This window comes from Zosterops lateralis (genome assembly GCF_965231275.1).
Source record: "Zosterops lateralis genome assembly, chromosome: 13".
NCBI classification, from domain to species: Eukaryota; Metazoa; Chordata; class Aves; order Passeriformes; family Zosteropidae; genus Zosterops; species Zosterops lateralis.
This window is the reverse complement of record NC_139773.1, coordinates 8965924-8982585: the sequence shown is the minus strand read 5'-3', so window position 1 is coordinate 8982585 and position 16662 is coordinate 8965924. Positions and strand designations below refer to the sequence as shown.

The following is a 16662-nucleotide window of genomic DNA, read 5'->3' as shown; positions in this document are numbered from 1 at the left end:
GTGCTGAAAGTTTAATTTCTTGTGTTTTGGTTAGAGATTTGCAAGGAGTAAACCTCAGCCCAGTTGATATCAGCAATAAAAGGTCTGTCAGCCAAAATATCCAAAACTATGCCTCAACATCAAGGTCAGAAAACCTTTGTTATTCCCAAGAAAAAACGTGTCTGCTTCATGTCTCTTTTGACTTGTGATGAGGCTTGTCCTGGCAGGCACTCCAGGCAGTCACTCTTGTTATAAAGCCACATCCAGAGCTGATCTGCTCACTTGTAGGAACTACAAAGGGGTGAGAGGTACCAAGCAGACTGAAGACATCTGAGCTTTGACAGCCTCTGCCTCTCTCCCCCTTCTCTCTCTCTCTCTCTCTCTCTCTCTCTGAAGCAAAGCAGAACCTCTTTGAAAAGATGGTCCTGGAAACCCTGAACCCGCTGCACTACAACATCACCAGCCTGGTCCCAGACACGATGCCCGTGGCCACAGTGCCCATCCTCATCCTCATGTGCTTTCTCTTTCTGATATGGAACCATGAAGAGACTTCATCAATACCAGGTAAATTGATTTCACCTATTGTGCCACATGAAAGTTTTCAGAGTAATCCTCGTTTGTTTCTCAAATTTAAGTGACAAAGTAAGGCTGAATAATTGTGGTATGAAAACAGAATTTATTATGAATCAGTTTAAATAATACAGATTTTTAAAAATTCCTGATAAAGGAAATCAGGCTTATTTGAACTTCAGAACTTTCATAATAATCATGACTTGGCCATATGACATTTCATTTTCAGCTTTATTTTATGTATGTTAGAAAGATATAATACTATTTTACAAACTCAGGATGTCCTCATTTTCACGTGCATTATAAACTACTTTTTACATGTTTAAAAGTTTAAGTCTCCCTAAATTGCCTTTACTCTAAATAGTTACCTAAGAAGCTGTTCAGATTTTAGTAGGTTGTCAATCTTTCTCCATCTTTATCACTAAGAACCCTCTGGAACAGAACAACATCAAATTCCCTTTCCCTTCTGTAACGTTTTGGGGGCTTATTTAGACATTAATGGCTCAGCTTATTTTCCACCAGATGCAATGCCCTGCTGCATGAAGGAGAGTGCAGAGCACAATCTTTCACAGGGGTTGGACAGGAATAACCCTAAACCAGCACAGTGACTCCTGAATGAAATTCTGGGAAAAAACATTTCTTCTTGCCCAAAAGAACATTTCTTCTTTCTAGGCTGGAGCCATTGTCCCTCCAACAGCGAGCAGCAGCTGGGAGTTGTACAAAGCAGCAATGAAAGTCATTTGCTGCAGGTACCACTAAAAGCACAGCGGGTTCCTCTGAAACTGAGACTTCACCAGCACAGCTGCACTTTCTGAGGCAGTTTCAGGCGAGGTCTGTGTTGTGTGAAATGCCCAGCACAGACTGTGACTGTCGTGTTAAAACCTCCTTTCAGAAGGGAGATGCTCAGAGGTGTTTTCTTGTCCGTGAGCACTGCTGAGACCAAACCTGTGTTCCCCTGTTTTTAGGGCCAGGATACTGCATGGGAATTGGCCCCCTCATTTCACACGGGAGATTTCTCTGGATGGGAGTAGGGAAAGCCTGCAACTACTACAATAAGACCTATGGAGAATTTGTGAGAGTTTGGATCAGCGGTGAAGAAACATTTATAATTAGCAAGTAAATCCTTATTTTCTATACTTAATAACTTGAAAATCTTTATATCTTTACAACCTTTTTGCTTCTTTATTCTAAAGTGGCATTGAAGTTATTATTTTCAAAAATTGTCCTAGCAAAGACTTTTTATTTTCTGCTATTCACAGACCTCCTTCTAATTTTGTGTTTGTTTAAAGACTCCTCTATTGAAATTTTGGTGAATTATCCTAACTTTTTTTATAGAAAGTACTGTGGCTCAATCGTAAAAATAGTTTACCATCTATTTTACTATTCCATTTATTATTAAGGTAACATTCCGTTTTGGGACCTAGGTTGACTGCAATGTGGGATTAAGTCAAATTTTCATTTTCTGTTTTTAAGTTTCTCCTTAAAGTGGAAGTAAATGCTTGAAGATTATGGCTCCAAATCAATGATTTAACTGAGCAAATATAGCATTATAGTATTAGGAGTAATTCCACTCCAATTAATGGGATTATTCATAGGCTTCAATTGTGCACAGTATTAAACATAATGCTAAACTTCAGTCTATCAGTTTATTAGCTCCAGTGGATGATTGCTTTCTTCTTACATTGGATTATTATAAGTCATGCCTGAAAAAGAAAAGGAAAAAAGAGTGGTAAAATGTTTACCTCCAGGTCACATGAAACTATGACACCAAGAATATTTGCAGTCAATAGTAAAAGTCACATTTATATTACCTGACTGAAAAAACAAACTAAACCCATGTTAGTAGTCTGGGGTTTGGCCCATAGAATATACTACACAGTAAAGAAAGAAGCATATTGTTTCATTTCAAATCTTTGTTCCAATTTCCTTTCTTTTGCTTGGATTCTCTTGGATCAGTGTTTAATCATATCCACATTTCTGAAATGCTGGCTCCCTCTAAAGGAAATTATATCTTAAAGCAAGAATGCTGTCTGCCAGAACCAGCATATTAATCTTGCTGACTGTAAATATAATTATGCATATCATGGACTCCCTTCTGTGTCTCTTTAAGAATATTTATTATTTATCCCACACGTACCATCATATTATGATGATGCATATTTAACTGATGCATGTATTTTTATGCTTTCAGGATGTGTCTGGGAATGACCAAAGAGCTGCAAAAGAATACACAGCATTGACTATACAACAGTAAAGCTGTAACTTAGTATACATCAAATATTTTACCTTATCCTCTGAAATATCTGACACTGGGCACTGCCTAAGTGTATCATATATATCTACACATTTCTCAGCTTAAAATCCTTTGTTAACCATTTGCATTTTAATTGAAAAATAGTTTAAATCTGAACAGAAGAAATTACTGCTTTAATATAAATTCTGAAGGCATTTATCATCAAGATTTTTAATTATGTGAAAGGAACAACATTTCGTGCTAAGCATTGTACTTTCTGCTAAATTAAGAATGCGAGTCAGCACTTGGGAGCAAATGTAAAATGTCAGAATACAAATGCTGTATTCAGTCCATGAAGCAGGTTTTTTTATTTGGGGCTTTTTCCTCCTTCCTTCCCCAGATCCTCAAGTGTGTTCCATGTAATGAAGCACTGGCATTACGTGTCTCGATTTGGGAGCAAGCTTGGATTGCAGTGCATTGGCATGTACGAGAACGGGATCATATTTAACAACAATCCCGCACACTGGAAAGAGATCCGACCCTTTTTCACCAAAGGTAACTGAGTGTGCACTGACACCCTGCTTCCCTGTGACACACACAGCCAGTCTTTCCTGCAGTGCTGGTGTGTTTCTGTGAAATCCCCACATTTTCCTTTCAGAGGATGACAAACCAGTCAAGCTCCAGAAGAGTTTTACACCAGCCACTGACACAATAACATTTGCCGTTTTATCAACACTAGTATCACCAATGGAGATATTATAAAAAAGGTACAAAAATTAACAACCTTGTGCTCATTTTGCACCAATGTTTCAGCTCTGTCTGGCCCCGGGCTGGTGAGGATGATCACAATTTGTGTGGAGTCAACCATCGACCACCTGGACAAACTCCAGGAAGTAACGACAGAGTTGGGGAACATCAACGTGCTGAACCTCATGAGGAGGATCATGCTCGACACGTCCAACAAGCTCTTCCTTGGGGTCCCTCTGGATGGTACTGACAGACTCAGTTTTGGGCCTTGAGATGGATCTGAAATGCATATCCAAGGAAAACTCATCCATACCACTCAGCAGTTTTGTCTCAAAAAAACAGATCAAGAACTAACTTGTGTAGCACCACAGAATTAATGGAAATTGATTGATTTATTATCATATTAGTTATAAAAGAGTTTTATATGACCAAAAGTATACATTAGCTTGTCACCCACCTTAATGATTTTTACCATTTAAAGAGATTTTTATGCACCAATTTGGTACAATTCCAATATTACATTATATTCATGCAAGAATCTGAAACCTTTCCACCAAACTAGATAATTGCTCTGAAAAGTTCACCTAAAAATTTATGTTTTTCTATGGTTTCTTCAGCCTGTGACAGAAATAATATTATCAGTATGTCTAAACTGCCCATTTCACTGTTCTGCAATAGTTCTGCTTCTGCTCTCCCATGGGAGACTCTTTGGTCTGGCTGACACACCTCCATGTCCTCATTGCAAGTTATGAAGAGTTTCTAAAAAGATCTAGATCTTTTTTACAGTGTGCTACAAATGTTACCCAGCAGTTCTTTGTCAAATTCCCATGAACTTAGTGGAGTAGGGAACACAACCTTACTCATTTTTCTGAAGGATTTCTCTTTACTTGACTATTGACTTTTTAAAAACATTTCTTTTCAGAAAATGCCATTGTGCTTAAGATTCAGAACTACTTTGATGCCTGGCAAGCACTTTTATTAAAGCCTGACATATTTTTTAAGATTTCTTGGCTGTGCAAGAAATACGAAGACGCAGTGTGAGTATCAACCGTCCTACAAAGTGTTTGCATAAGACCCTTTCTTTCTTTTTATGAAGGAGCATTTCCCTTGATGATTTTTGAAACTAAATTATGGCACTTGCAAAGGTGGTTGCTGAGGTGCCCTGTCTGCAGAGCCAAGTCAGAACCAGATTTGTCCCTGGTGGTACAAGTAGCTGAATTCCTGGAGCAGTTTAAACCTTTGTCTATCCAGTCCCAACTTATTCACCAAAATATTGATCCATGTACACTCAAATGGGAAACTAAACTGAGATCACTGGTTTGGTTCAGACAAGGAAAAGCCATCCTATGGATGAAGTTGTATTTGCTGTCTAGTTGAGGACAATCAGAGTAGGTCATCCAAACAAGGAAACCCATCTGTATGCAGGGCACAGCTCCCCAAGAGTTAACCCTTGAGCAGGTACCTGTCATTATTTATTATTCTCTCAACACGCATTTTTTAGTCAACCACTCATTTATGAGTTAAAACTTGGTGCTCATTGTGATAATCTATTTCAAGGTTTTGGGTTTTTTTCCTAAATGAGTAACAAACACATTTTGCCATTTTCCTCTTTGCAAAAACACAAAATGCCTCTTCCAGTTTTGTGATCTTGTTTTCTGTCTTCTGCCAAAAGAGACCTGGCTTTAAACAGAACTGGCACTCACTTTTTTCATTTTGGATTTGTTTTTCACCTAATGAGAGAAATTTCTCCTTAGGAAGGATATGTAATAAATTGCTTTGATAGTGCTACATAACATAAAGGCTTTAAATAGAAGATCAGTTTCACCCAAACCAATTGACAGCTCTTGAGGACTAGACACAAGATTCATCTCCTTTAATATTTGCTTGCTTTATTTTGGTACTGATTACTGCTTTTTCCTGAAATTTAATTGAAAATTCCCCCCAAATTTACAACAAGTTTTGAAAGGTTTTTTTTTTCAACCACTGAAATACAAACTGTTGTCACAGTATTATACAGTATTACTATTTAAACATGAAAAGTTTAAATTAACTCTACCCCCAAGATACACATTTTCTAACACTTGTCCATATTTTTCTAAAAATCATCCCTTATGTTCTCTAAATTCATTATATTTGCTGATAAAATACACTATAAATTACAAGGAAATAAACAAATTCTTTGGAAATGGTGATAAATCTTTCAAAACTTTATTCTTTAATACTGTATATGGGCACCTTTTTCTGTCCGTTCTATAAAAAGAGATTAAGATTTCATTCCAGACTGACAAGCAATTATTTAAGAATAATAAGAAAATACACCTTGTCTAAGTATTACTATTTATGCAGAGAACCATATAACATTTTCTAAGGAATACTTAATTTCTGACATCCTTAGATGCTTGTCTTGGTATTTCTCTGTATTTCTTGTCATACCCTGGTGCAGACATTAATCAATATGTTGGATTTCATCTTTTTCAGCAAGGATCTTAAAGGAGCAATGGAAATCTTAATAGAACAGAAACGACAAAAGCTTTCCACTGTGGAAAAGTTGGATGAACACATGGATTTTGCATCCCAGCTGATTTTTGCACAGGTATTGGGAATTTACTCAAAATATGGCTAATTTTGGTTTTTCTGACATTCTCCTGAGCACAGGCTTTGCAATTTAAACTTCACATGCCTCTCTAAAAGTCACATCATTATAAAGGGATGCTGAGTAGTTGGTGCTGTGGAGTCCCTGACAATGACTCCAATAGGAATACTTGTATTTCAGGATCGGGTGCTTGTCATATTTATTTCATGGCTTAAACAACATTCCTAAAACTCTTGCATCTATCCCTGAGGGCCCTCCAGTCTTTCCCTAACCCCCATGTATTATTTAATGTATTACCTTTTGTTTGCAAAGGTTTCAAATGTTATATAACTCCTCTCTTGTTTAAACTCTGACAGCTCATAAACTCTGCCAGGAGATGCAATAAACTAAGAAGAACCTGAGCTAAGAACACACATTTCTGCTTTTCTGTAGGGCAATACACCCCAGTCAGAACAGGAGCTTTCTGCCTTTCTCTGAAAGACAAAAAAAAATGCTATTTAGCCTAAGATAGACTGTCAAGACACTGTGCAGTCTATAGGACCTTTGTTGGCATCAGAGATCAGCAATCAGTATTTTCTCCAAAATTTCCTATTTTTATTTTCAGAACAGAGGGGATCTGACTGCTGAGAATGTGAACCAGTGTGTGCTGGAGATGATGATTGCCGCTCCTGACACTCTCTCTGTGACTCTCTTCTTTATGCTAATCCTGATTGCTGAGCACCCCACGGTGGAAGAGGAGATGATGAGAGAAATTGAAACTGTTGTGGGTAAGCAGGGGACACAAAGTCATTGGTGTGGGGAATATATTTTTACTTCAGCAGTGATCTAATTTCATTTATCTAAACCTGAAAATTTTAAGCAATTTCTCCTAACAGAAGTTTTTGCTGTAAAACATAAGAATTACTATTGTATGTAAAAGACTATACTGGAGCAAATTAAAAAATGTGAGAAATTTGTAAAAGAAAATAGGAATCATCAGAATTGATAATCTATTAGAAATAATGTGGTATATTCTCTCCTCAGCAACCACAGTGTAAAATCAGCATTCACCTCAAGTTTCATTGAAATTATTTTCCAGTTACCCTGAAACAACAAAAGGGGGCACTTGTTTCAAATACTTCTAATCACCAGTATTTCTCTGTGATAACATACAGAACTTCTCTAAGTTTCATTATGGCTCTAGAAGGGAAAGACTAGACAAAATTAAAATTATATTCTGCTGTCATCCATTTAGATCTCAAATTGGCCTTCTCTAAGTACTAATTACTAACTATTCAAAACACAATCAAGATATTCCAAATTTGTATTCTTCCCCTTCTCTAGTCTCCATTCAAAGCCTGACACTGAACCAATATAGAAACTAATTTCATCCACTCTTATTTAAGATTTACTTCTGGTCTGTTAAACACTGGAAAATGTATCACAAGTCTTTTACTCTTTTTCTAAGGTACTTTTAATAATCCTTATTTTAGTGTCTTCATGAAAGTACTCACTTATTTTCCCTACTTCCTTGTGAAACCTTTCCCCCTAAGGTAAGAATGTTGTGTTTTCCCTGAGGAAGTGCCAAGGCAGGTTGGCAAAGTGCCTTTTGTCTGGCAAACAGCCCCAGCAGCCCTGAGCTCCTTGGGGCTGGAAAGCAGCAGTGGAGCTGCCACGGGCAGCACATCCAGCCCTTACTCTGCTGCTGGAACTTTCTCATCCTGACTGGGATTGTCCAGGATGGACATCCAGCCAAACCCAACAGCAAGGTGAAAATGTAAGGCCCCTGCAGAATTAGCCCCAGATTCTGTTTGCCGTCAGCTCTTGGAAGATTTCTTTGCTGTGCCTTGTTGCTGTTTGTGCAAAGGGAAGGACTCCCAGAGTTCTGTTGCTGACAAGAACAAAGACTAAGAGTGTTAAGAAGGTGAGAAGATTGTTGATTAATGAGCTATGGTTTATGCTAATGAACAATATACCAGATTTCCTCAATAAGTAAGGCTGCACAGAACTCCTTAGATGCTGTTGGATGCTTCCTACAACTTCAGAACCCGAGAGCCTTCCCAAAATGTTCTGATACTTGTACAATGAAGTTATTAAATTCCTAACCAGTTAATCTCTTCACTATCTACTTTATTCCACAAGGAGACAGAGACATACAGAGTGATGATATGCCAAACTTAAAAACTGTGGAGAATTTCATCTATGAGAGCATGAGGTACCAGCCAGTTGTGGACTTGATCATGAGGAAGGCGTTACAGGATGATGTCATTGATGGATACCCCGTGAAAAAGGGCACAAACATCATCCTCAACATCGGGCGGATGCATAAACTCGAATTCTTCCCAAAGCCAAATGAGTTCTCTCTTGAAAATTTTGAGAAAAATGTAAGTTTTCCATCTTATCCCTTGCAGAAATTTGGATATTATTTATTGTTAATGCCTCTTCCTCTTACTTTGCTCCAGAACTTTGTGACCATAAGACAGTTTTCCCTTTAAGTGCCTAGTTAGCTGTATAACCTGCTGATTACTATTATTATCAGAGCTGGGCAGATATTTTCCTATCAAGCTGCCTTTTAAATAAGAAATAATTATAATATAGAAAACAGCTTTTCAGCTGAAAACAGACATAATCATTTGGATTAAAAATCTCTGATTAAATTTGTCAGATACGCATGGTTGCCATTCTATCCCCTGACACTGGACAAAACAAAGAGGCTTTAGGGGGCTACAGCCAGGTCAGCAGCCAACACAGCTGAGGCTGCCTGAGGATTCTCTGCAGAGGTGAAGCAGTGCAGTAACTTCTGGGAGACTGGGGATCTAGTGCCCATGTTATTCTTTTTTCTTTTCTTTCTAAATAAACAATATTTTATAGACCATAATGAAAATTTAAAATTTTAACTAACTTAATACTGCAGATGTTGAGTAAATAAGTTCCCATTCAGCACTGAATTTCAAAAGAAGTTACATTCTAACTACCATTATAGAAGAATTATAATCAAAAGCAACATTTCTTTATTTTGTCATCCCCTACTATTCAAATCATCCTTCAGATTATTTACTCAGACTTCTGCATTATTGATTAAACAATTGGTTTTGTGAAACTGTATTTGCTCAGCAATAATAACCTGGAGAGATTAAAACTGCACTGATATGTTAGCAGCTGCACACATGAACATCAACAGCAGCAACTTCAGCTTTAAAGAAAGAAAAACTGATTTTAATACACCAAAAATGAACTCACTAGTAAAAACACCTGAAGAAAGAGCTAAGGAAAAAAAGAGATATGAGTGTTTAAGCCACAAAAAAACTTTAAGGTTCACTTTTTTCCTATCAGGAAAGCTAAGAGTATCATATATGCCACATGCAAAAAATGAGCATTAATCCACCTGGGTAATATTTCTCAACTGCTGTTGGGTTACCCAGAGTAAACCTTGCACACAGCATTAAAAACAGCAGCTCGAGAAAAAGTCTTTGTAGAAAATTCAAGAAGAGAGTAAGTGATGAAGTTTATCAAAATTACAATTCACTGTGAATAGATTCCATTTTGCCACCCATTATTTACATTCCAAGTATTTCTATCAGAAATGGATATCTTGCTTAATTTACGAGGACATTTTGCTACTAAAAATGTTTCCCCTTGACCAAATATTTAACCACACATTTTCTATCTGACTTGATCCATTCTGTTTGCCCTATAATTACTCTGGCAGGCACAATTTTCCTCCAGTTCTCTAAGTGAATAGCAATTCACAGCATTATTTATGATAAGATGCCATTGTTAGAATCTAAACATTTTTCCATTTTCCCAGGCTGTGCATTTGCCATTGTGCTGTACTACCAGCTGCTGTACTTGCCCTATGTTATAAACACTTGTATTTATATATAATTTTTGCAAAAGCACAGCTCAGTTTGTTTTAAAAATAATTAAATAAAACAGTCCTGTCAACCTCAAAATAAGAAAAAAACAGTACACTTTTTTCCAGATGATTTGGTATAAATCAGCATTTTCTACTCTATTCTTGTTAAATAGGAAATCAGAACGTGGTTGAGATCTGATTTTTTTAAAAAGAAGTTGCACAGATGAAGAAAAATAATTTATTTATAACCAGACTTTGTTTTTAATTGATCTAATCAATGGCAATAAAAGTAGAAGATGCTGGCTGTTCATTCTTTAGTTGTCCTGGGAATCCTGCATTTCATATTTCAGCTGACAGGACAGAAGACAATAATTTTATCAGTGTTATCTCTCTATTAGATATCAAAAATTTTAACATTTGATTTTATGACAAATTAGTTCTCAGAAACATTAGCTTTTTCATTACAAATGGAGTAGGTGTATGGCTTAGTGATTATCTTTAGACAAGGCATCAGCCTGTATTTCAGATATTTATGAGCTTTATAATGAGCATTTTCTGAAGAACTTTTTAATGAACTTTAATGCATTTGAAGAGCAGAAGCTTCACTCCCTTTCACAGCTTGTGGTGAAATCCCTGTAGTTCCCAGGACAAACAGACAAACACATGAACAGAATTCAATTGTTTAACTGCACAATCCCTGCTCTCAGAATTTCCAAGGGCTGGTCCACACTTCTGTCAGTGTCCTGACTTGGGTGGGGCTTCCAGTGTGAAATGACTAATCGCTCCTAGGAAAAGATTATTTCCACAAGTTCTTCTGATTATATCTACTAGCAATTTCCATCATTATTTTCACTATATTTATGGAGAAAAGTCTGTCTCTGAGTTCACTCCTGGTGTTGCTCCCTGCAGGTCCCCTCGCGCTATTTCCAACCGTTCGGATTCGGCCCCCGGAGCTGCGTGGGGAAGTTCATTGCCATGGTGATGATGAAGGCAATCCTAGTGACTCTTCTGAGGAGGTGCAGAGTACAGACTATGAAAGGAAGAGGCCTGAGCAACATCCAGAAAAACAATGACTTATCCATGCACCCCATAGAAAGGCAGCCTCTGCTGGAGATGGTTTTCACGCCCAGAAGAAGCACAAACGAGGATCGGGGTGATAAAGTGGATCAGCACTAAAGTTACAGGGTTTTCTCATCCACTAAGAGATAGTCATCATCCCTAGTTAAATATATAAAGTAAAACATTTTGTTGGCCCGAAATGACTTCAGGTGACAACTTGCTCTGCCTGCACAGCAGAGCCACAGACCACAATTGGAAAGACTAAAAGTACAGAATAGTTTTGTTGTAGATGATGCCATGGTGTACAATTCCTGATTACTTTTTAAAACCATAGAGTTCAGACACAGTTATGCCTTCCCTTTCAAACACTGCCAGTCCAGAGGTTTGTGGGTTAACAAATGAACATACATGATGTGTGTTTAATTCCAGGACCCTTTCCCCCCCACCTCCCTGAAGCTGGACCTAGCAGTATTTGACTGCTGCAAAAGCTCTAATTATCTGTTTTCAAAACAGCTGAATGAATATTAGCTCATTTCAAGACTAAGAAACAATTTAAAATATTTAAGAGCTCAATAAGTTGTAAAGAAATGTTTGAACAAAAAGTCATTCAAACATTTTTCTTTAGCATGTTTTGCTCTCCTATTAAACAGGTACCAAAGACTTACAGAGTCACATAGATTTTACCAATAGCAGTAATTTTCAGAGCACTAGATAACAATGGCAGTTGAAAACTGCTCTATGTTTTTAAAACTCAGTCTCCTGCTGCAGGAGATCTATAGACAACTTAATAAAGGCCAGGTGAGAATGAGGTAATGAACACCAAACATTACCACCAGCATAAAAGGGGTGGGGTAACTTTCAGCCCCACCTCCTCACCTGATTGACTGTAGAAATTTCCCACCTCCCTCAGCTTGAGTGAAGAAGGTCTAATTCCCTCTAAGCTGCCTAAGATGTGCCAAATCCTTTTTTGACCTGGTTTTAGTTGCTCAGTTCTACTTCAGAGAGTAGGATTTGGAGTAGTTGCCCATGTTCCCACACCACAGCAGGAGACAGTGTCCCTCCCTAATGACCCAAACAACTCCTGGTGCTTCTCTGTGAGATCTCTGGGCTGTGTCCTACTCTCCAGCATCCTGCTCCATGCCCACTCATGTAGAGAGGTTCTGGAGCTTAAGAAGATAAACAGTCTTACAAAAAGGCAAATTTCACTGGGTAAATGCCCAGAGTTTTGTAGTGACAAAGGAGAAAATTCTAAAGTAACAAGCAGATTATTTTTCAAGGTGTCTTGCATACACAGGTTTTTATTTTAACTATAAACCAGGCTGGGGTTTATACTCAATCCTTGACAGGAAAAAGTGACAACTACTCAACCTTTCTGTTCAGAAGTGACCCATCCTGAAATCTGTACAATCTGGACATTGATATCTCTACTAGCCTAATGAGGAGTTGCCAACTTGGTCAAGAAGAAAAAGATCTTCCTGGCTAAATGACAACTTTCCTTGACAGAGATTTTCCATTTTCATTAAGCTTGGGTTTTCATACTGTGTAACTCAAAGAAAGGGATTTTCCATATAAAGTGCCTTGATAAAGACACCCAACCAATGTACAATAGGTTTTATATTAACCTTTTCCCTCCAAGTCATTTAAACTATAATACAAGGCAAGAAGAAAAGGGAAAAAAGAGAGAAATTGTCCTTGTTTTGAAAATATAATTAAAATTGATTAATTAATCTATTCCTTCAGACCACTGATATCAGGCACAAGTCCAGCAGAAAAAGATCTTTTCAGTAGCACAGCAAAACTGCAGAAACCCAACAAATAATTATGTGCCTCACCCAAAGGTAATGAATTAGACTGGGAATGGCAACAAAGAAGAGGAACTGCATATTTAGAGTAATTCTCAAAACAACCTACAAATTTTTTACAGTAATTTAAAAAAATCAAACATGAAAGCATTTTTTGAAGAATTTATTGCAGCTAAGTTACTTCTAAAACTTTCTCCATAACATTTGCATGATACCAAAAATTACAACAGTGAAGTGCACTCCTGTGCCACTTGTACATACAGACAAAAATGGGCAGTTGAAGACACAAAGAAATAGGATTTAATGGCAAGACTTGATGGTCTTTTCCAAATTAAAAGATTCTGTGTTTCTAGGACTTCTATTTTTTAGGTCATGATGTGACACAGTGTAGGAATCTGTGGAATATCCAATGTAACTTCTGTTTCTACATTCTTTGTGCCCTTTAAACCAGGAAATTGATAAAGCAGTTGGGAGAAGAAAAAACAGCAAACAAACACAACCATGCTTAAAAGCTTTTTACTCATTCTGTATAATAAAAAACTTCAGGGTACTTCAGTGGGCAACTATTTCTAATTTACATAAGAACTCTGAAAAGAAATCCACTGAAGGCTTTTTGTCTTGGGAATGAACTATTATATACACAGGAGACATACCTTTGCTTATTTCACACACAAAACCAATTTTGTAGTGATAATTTACTCTCTGATTTTCCCACCTCACAATTATAGGCCTCCTCAAAATAAAAAAAAATCACAAGCTTGAAATTAATAAATTATCATTCAAATTCTGAGGTAATTTTATGAAATCAAATAGAGAAGAAATGCATGCTGCTCTGATTTCTTGAATGTACTCTATACTGTTGAATTTGTAGGCTGAAACTTCAGAAACATGATTACCATAATTATTCTATGGACAAAATAAAGCAGTATCATTTTTTTCTTTTTGTCAGCAAGGCAACAGAGTTATTTCCCATTGTGTTTGAAGTACATCCTTTCTGATGTGTTTTGAACATAGCATTTCTAGTCCTCTGGTTTCCACAGCATTTAGTTTTGCCCAAATTTGGACAGCAGAGCTGTAATTAATCCAAGCTGTCAGCTCATCTAAGTCCTGTTCTCCCTGACTTTATTATGGCTGTTCCTCAGTGCTCTGTTTGCATGAATATTTGCACTGCCAGGTCCATTTCCCCATCCCATAACCTCACACATGCTCGAGAGCTGCAGCTGGGGCAGCAGTCTCAGAACACTTTCAACCTTTCCACTGTACAGAACAGAGCTCAGACTTTAAAGTGTTTTCCTACCAGGTACTGTACAAACTCAAGTGGCTTTTTAAACCACAGCAAGTCCACAGCCAGCAGGTGACTGTTCCATTAATGTTCAGTGCATTGACACACAACAAACCTGACTGTGTTTTACACATCACTGTGATTATGGGCTGCTCACAGCACATGGGTGTGGATGTTGTCAGAAAATAAAATAAACGTCAAATAAAAGTTGTGTGCAAAAGAGTTTGAAGTCACGTTTCATCATGTTTTCCCAATCTGAGGATCACAAGGTAGCATTAAAATGCACGAGTGTTTGATGAACACTCCATGCATGAACAGATTATTAATGTGTTAGATACAAGGATGAAATCTACAATGTTTTAAAATCAAAATTCCCACTGATTTTCGAGGCTATATTATTGCCAAGATATTTTTTATGATAGTAAGAAAGCATAATTAGAATAATTTAAATGTATATGAGACTACTTGCCCCTAGGAGTGCACTTTATCAAAGCTTTTAAAGAAGGGAGAAGAAATAGGTTTTGGTGGTTCTTCAGATAACAGATATTTGTGAATGTAACCAAAAAAGTTGGCTTAATGATACAAATAAAGGATTCAGCTATCAGTGGGAAAGGTATCTAAAGTAATTTAAAAATGAAACAAAGAAAATAATTAAAGCAACCATACAGTTCAAAGTAAATTTAATCTCATTTTACTCATAGAAAGATGGCATGACAAACTCAATTTGTATCCAATGCCTAATTTATTTCACTATCAAATTAAAAGCTTTCAGAATGATAAACCTTACATCTGGCTAAGTGACAAGGAACTGGAAGGTAATAAATAGCACACTAAAAAAATAAAATTAAGAAATTACAAGAACTCTTTAACATAGCTGCAAATAGATTTTTCAGAAAGTGACCTGTTCTTGAGATGCTCCCAATGAAAATATTTATCCTAAAATTTTACAAGCTTTATTAGTGATTTTTAAACATTATCAATTTTCATTTTATAGATTGTTCACTCTGTTCTCCAATACAATCCAATGTTATAGCCTCAGTTATTATCCCATTAAATTCAATTCCAACCTCAAAAGAAATTTCCACTTGACAGTTTCCAGCAGAAAGGAATACAGCACTGTTCGATAGAGGAAAATTGTGCATAACTTAGGCCAAATCTGCTTGAATTAAATCCTTTTGTAATTGAAAACTGGAATTTGCTCCTGACATACAATTTTAAACAGGCTGTTACCCAGGACTTAAGGAGTTAAGACTATTAGGTGATGTTGAGTCCTATCTACTGTTATTGCAAGCCTTAAAATTTATGAGATCTATTTATGAAAGTGCTGGGTTTGCATGCTGTATTAATTATACCTTTTTCAAACCCAGCTCTCCAATTTTACACTATAGGCAAGCTGGGGATTCCACAATTCTGTTCTCCTGGAGCCTTCATTCCCTTCAGATACCTCAATGCATTAAAAAAGAGCCACAGTCACTCTCAAAAGCCCCAGTGCTGCCCCAAACGGGGGTGATGTTTTTGCTGCCTTCTCTCCAGGTGCAGATAACTTTATTTAGGTGTCACCACAGCCCAGGAGCTGAGCGTGAGCCTCCGGCAGGGCCCAGCAGATGGCGAGTTCCCCCTGCCACAGGCACAGCTCAGGCTCAGCCAAATGCCTGGCGATGGAGAGATGGGGGCCAAGAGACTCCTGGGCTCACTCAGGTATTAAACTCTGCTTTAGGAAGGCGTGGGATCATTCAAAGTGCAGAGATGGAGAGAAAACCAGCCCGGGGACAGGATCTATCAGCAAGAAATTATTCCACTTATTTGTTATTCCATTTATTTGTTATTTCAATTAGCACTGGCATAGAACATTTTCTAGTATCACCTTTTGCTAAAAGTATTCTCCCAGTCTAGTCAAACCTTCATGTATCATTTGACATCAAGATCAGCAGAACTTCACTTGGTAGGGCTCAAAACGATTTCTGAGAAACTGTAGGGCTTTGCTGGTATTTTAAGTATAATTCAACCGAACAATTAATTTGATGTATTGATACCAACACACACTGTCAATATGATACCTTAATACAATATTTCCCCTGTTGCTGGCTTAATTTAATGTAGTGCCTCTATGGCATCATTCCATAGTCCACAGTGGAACAGCAATCACCAGGAAAACATTCTGCCGTTTGAAGTCAGATTTTTCTGAGCAATGCAGGGCCCAACACCTCATGGAGCCTGACCACACTGCTACAGAAGGTACCAACTCATCAGCCGAAAAACTGAGCAGGTCTTCATAATAATCTTTATTCTTTAATTAATTGCTGGTCAAAATCAAGTCAGATGCAAAATAGGACATATTTGGCACAATGTGCACAACTCTATTAAACAAGCTGATTAGAGCTGAAATACCTCCCATTGGATTTCAATCATTTAATTCCTCTTTAATTTTAGAAGGGCTGATTAGCATTTCACTCAATGCCTTATAAACTTACCCTTACCTTGTAATGATATGTAGATGGAGCTGAATTTCATTCTCCATTTAACAACCACTGAAAGATTCTTGGCAAGTAATTATGGATCAAA

The 16662-nt window shown here is 37.3% G+C and overlaps 1 protein-coding gene across 1 annotated transcript; it reads left to right on the top strand.

The window, feature by feature from the left end:
* Positions 1–398: 398 nt before the first annotated feature.
* On the top strand, positions 399–11133 carry CYP19A1 (cytochrome P450 family 19 subfamily A member 1; the record flags this gene model as incomplete). Its single annotated transcript, XM_083870653.1, has 9 exons — positions 399–543; positions 1515–1665; positions 3183–3337; positions 3596–3772; positions 4452–4566; positions 6008–6122; positions 6727–6889; positions 8244–8485; positions 10867–11133. The coding sequence occupies 9 exons, from the start codon at positions 399–401 to the stop codon at positions 11131–11133; spliced, it is 1530 nt and encodes a 509-aa protein (XP_083726779.1).
* Positions 11134–16662: the final 5529 nt, after the last annotated feature.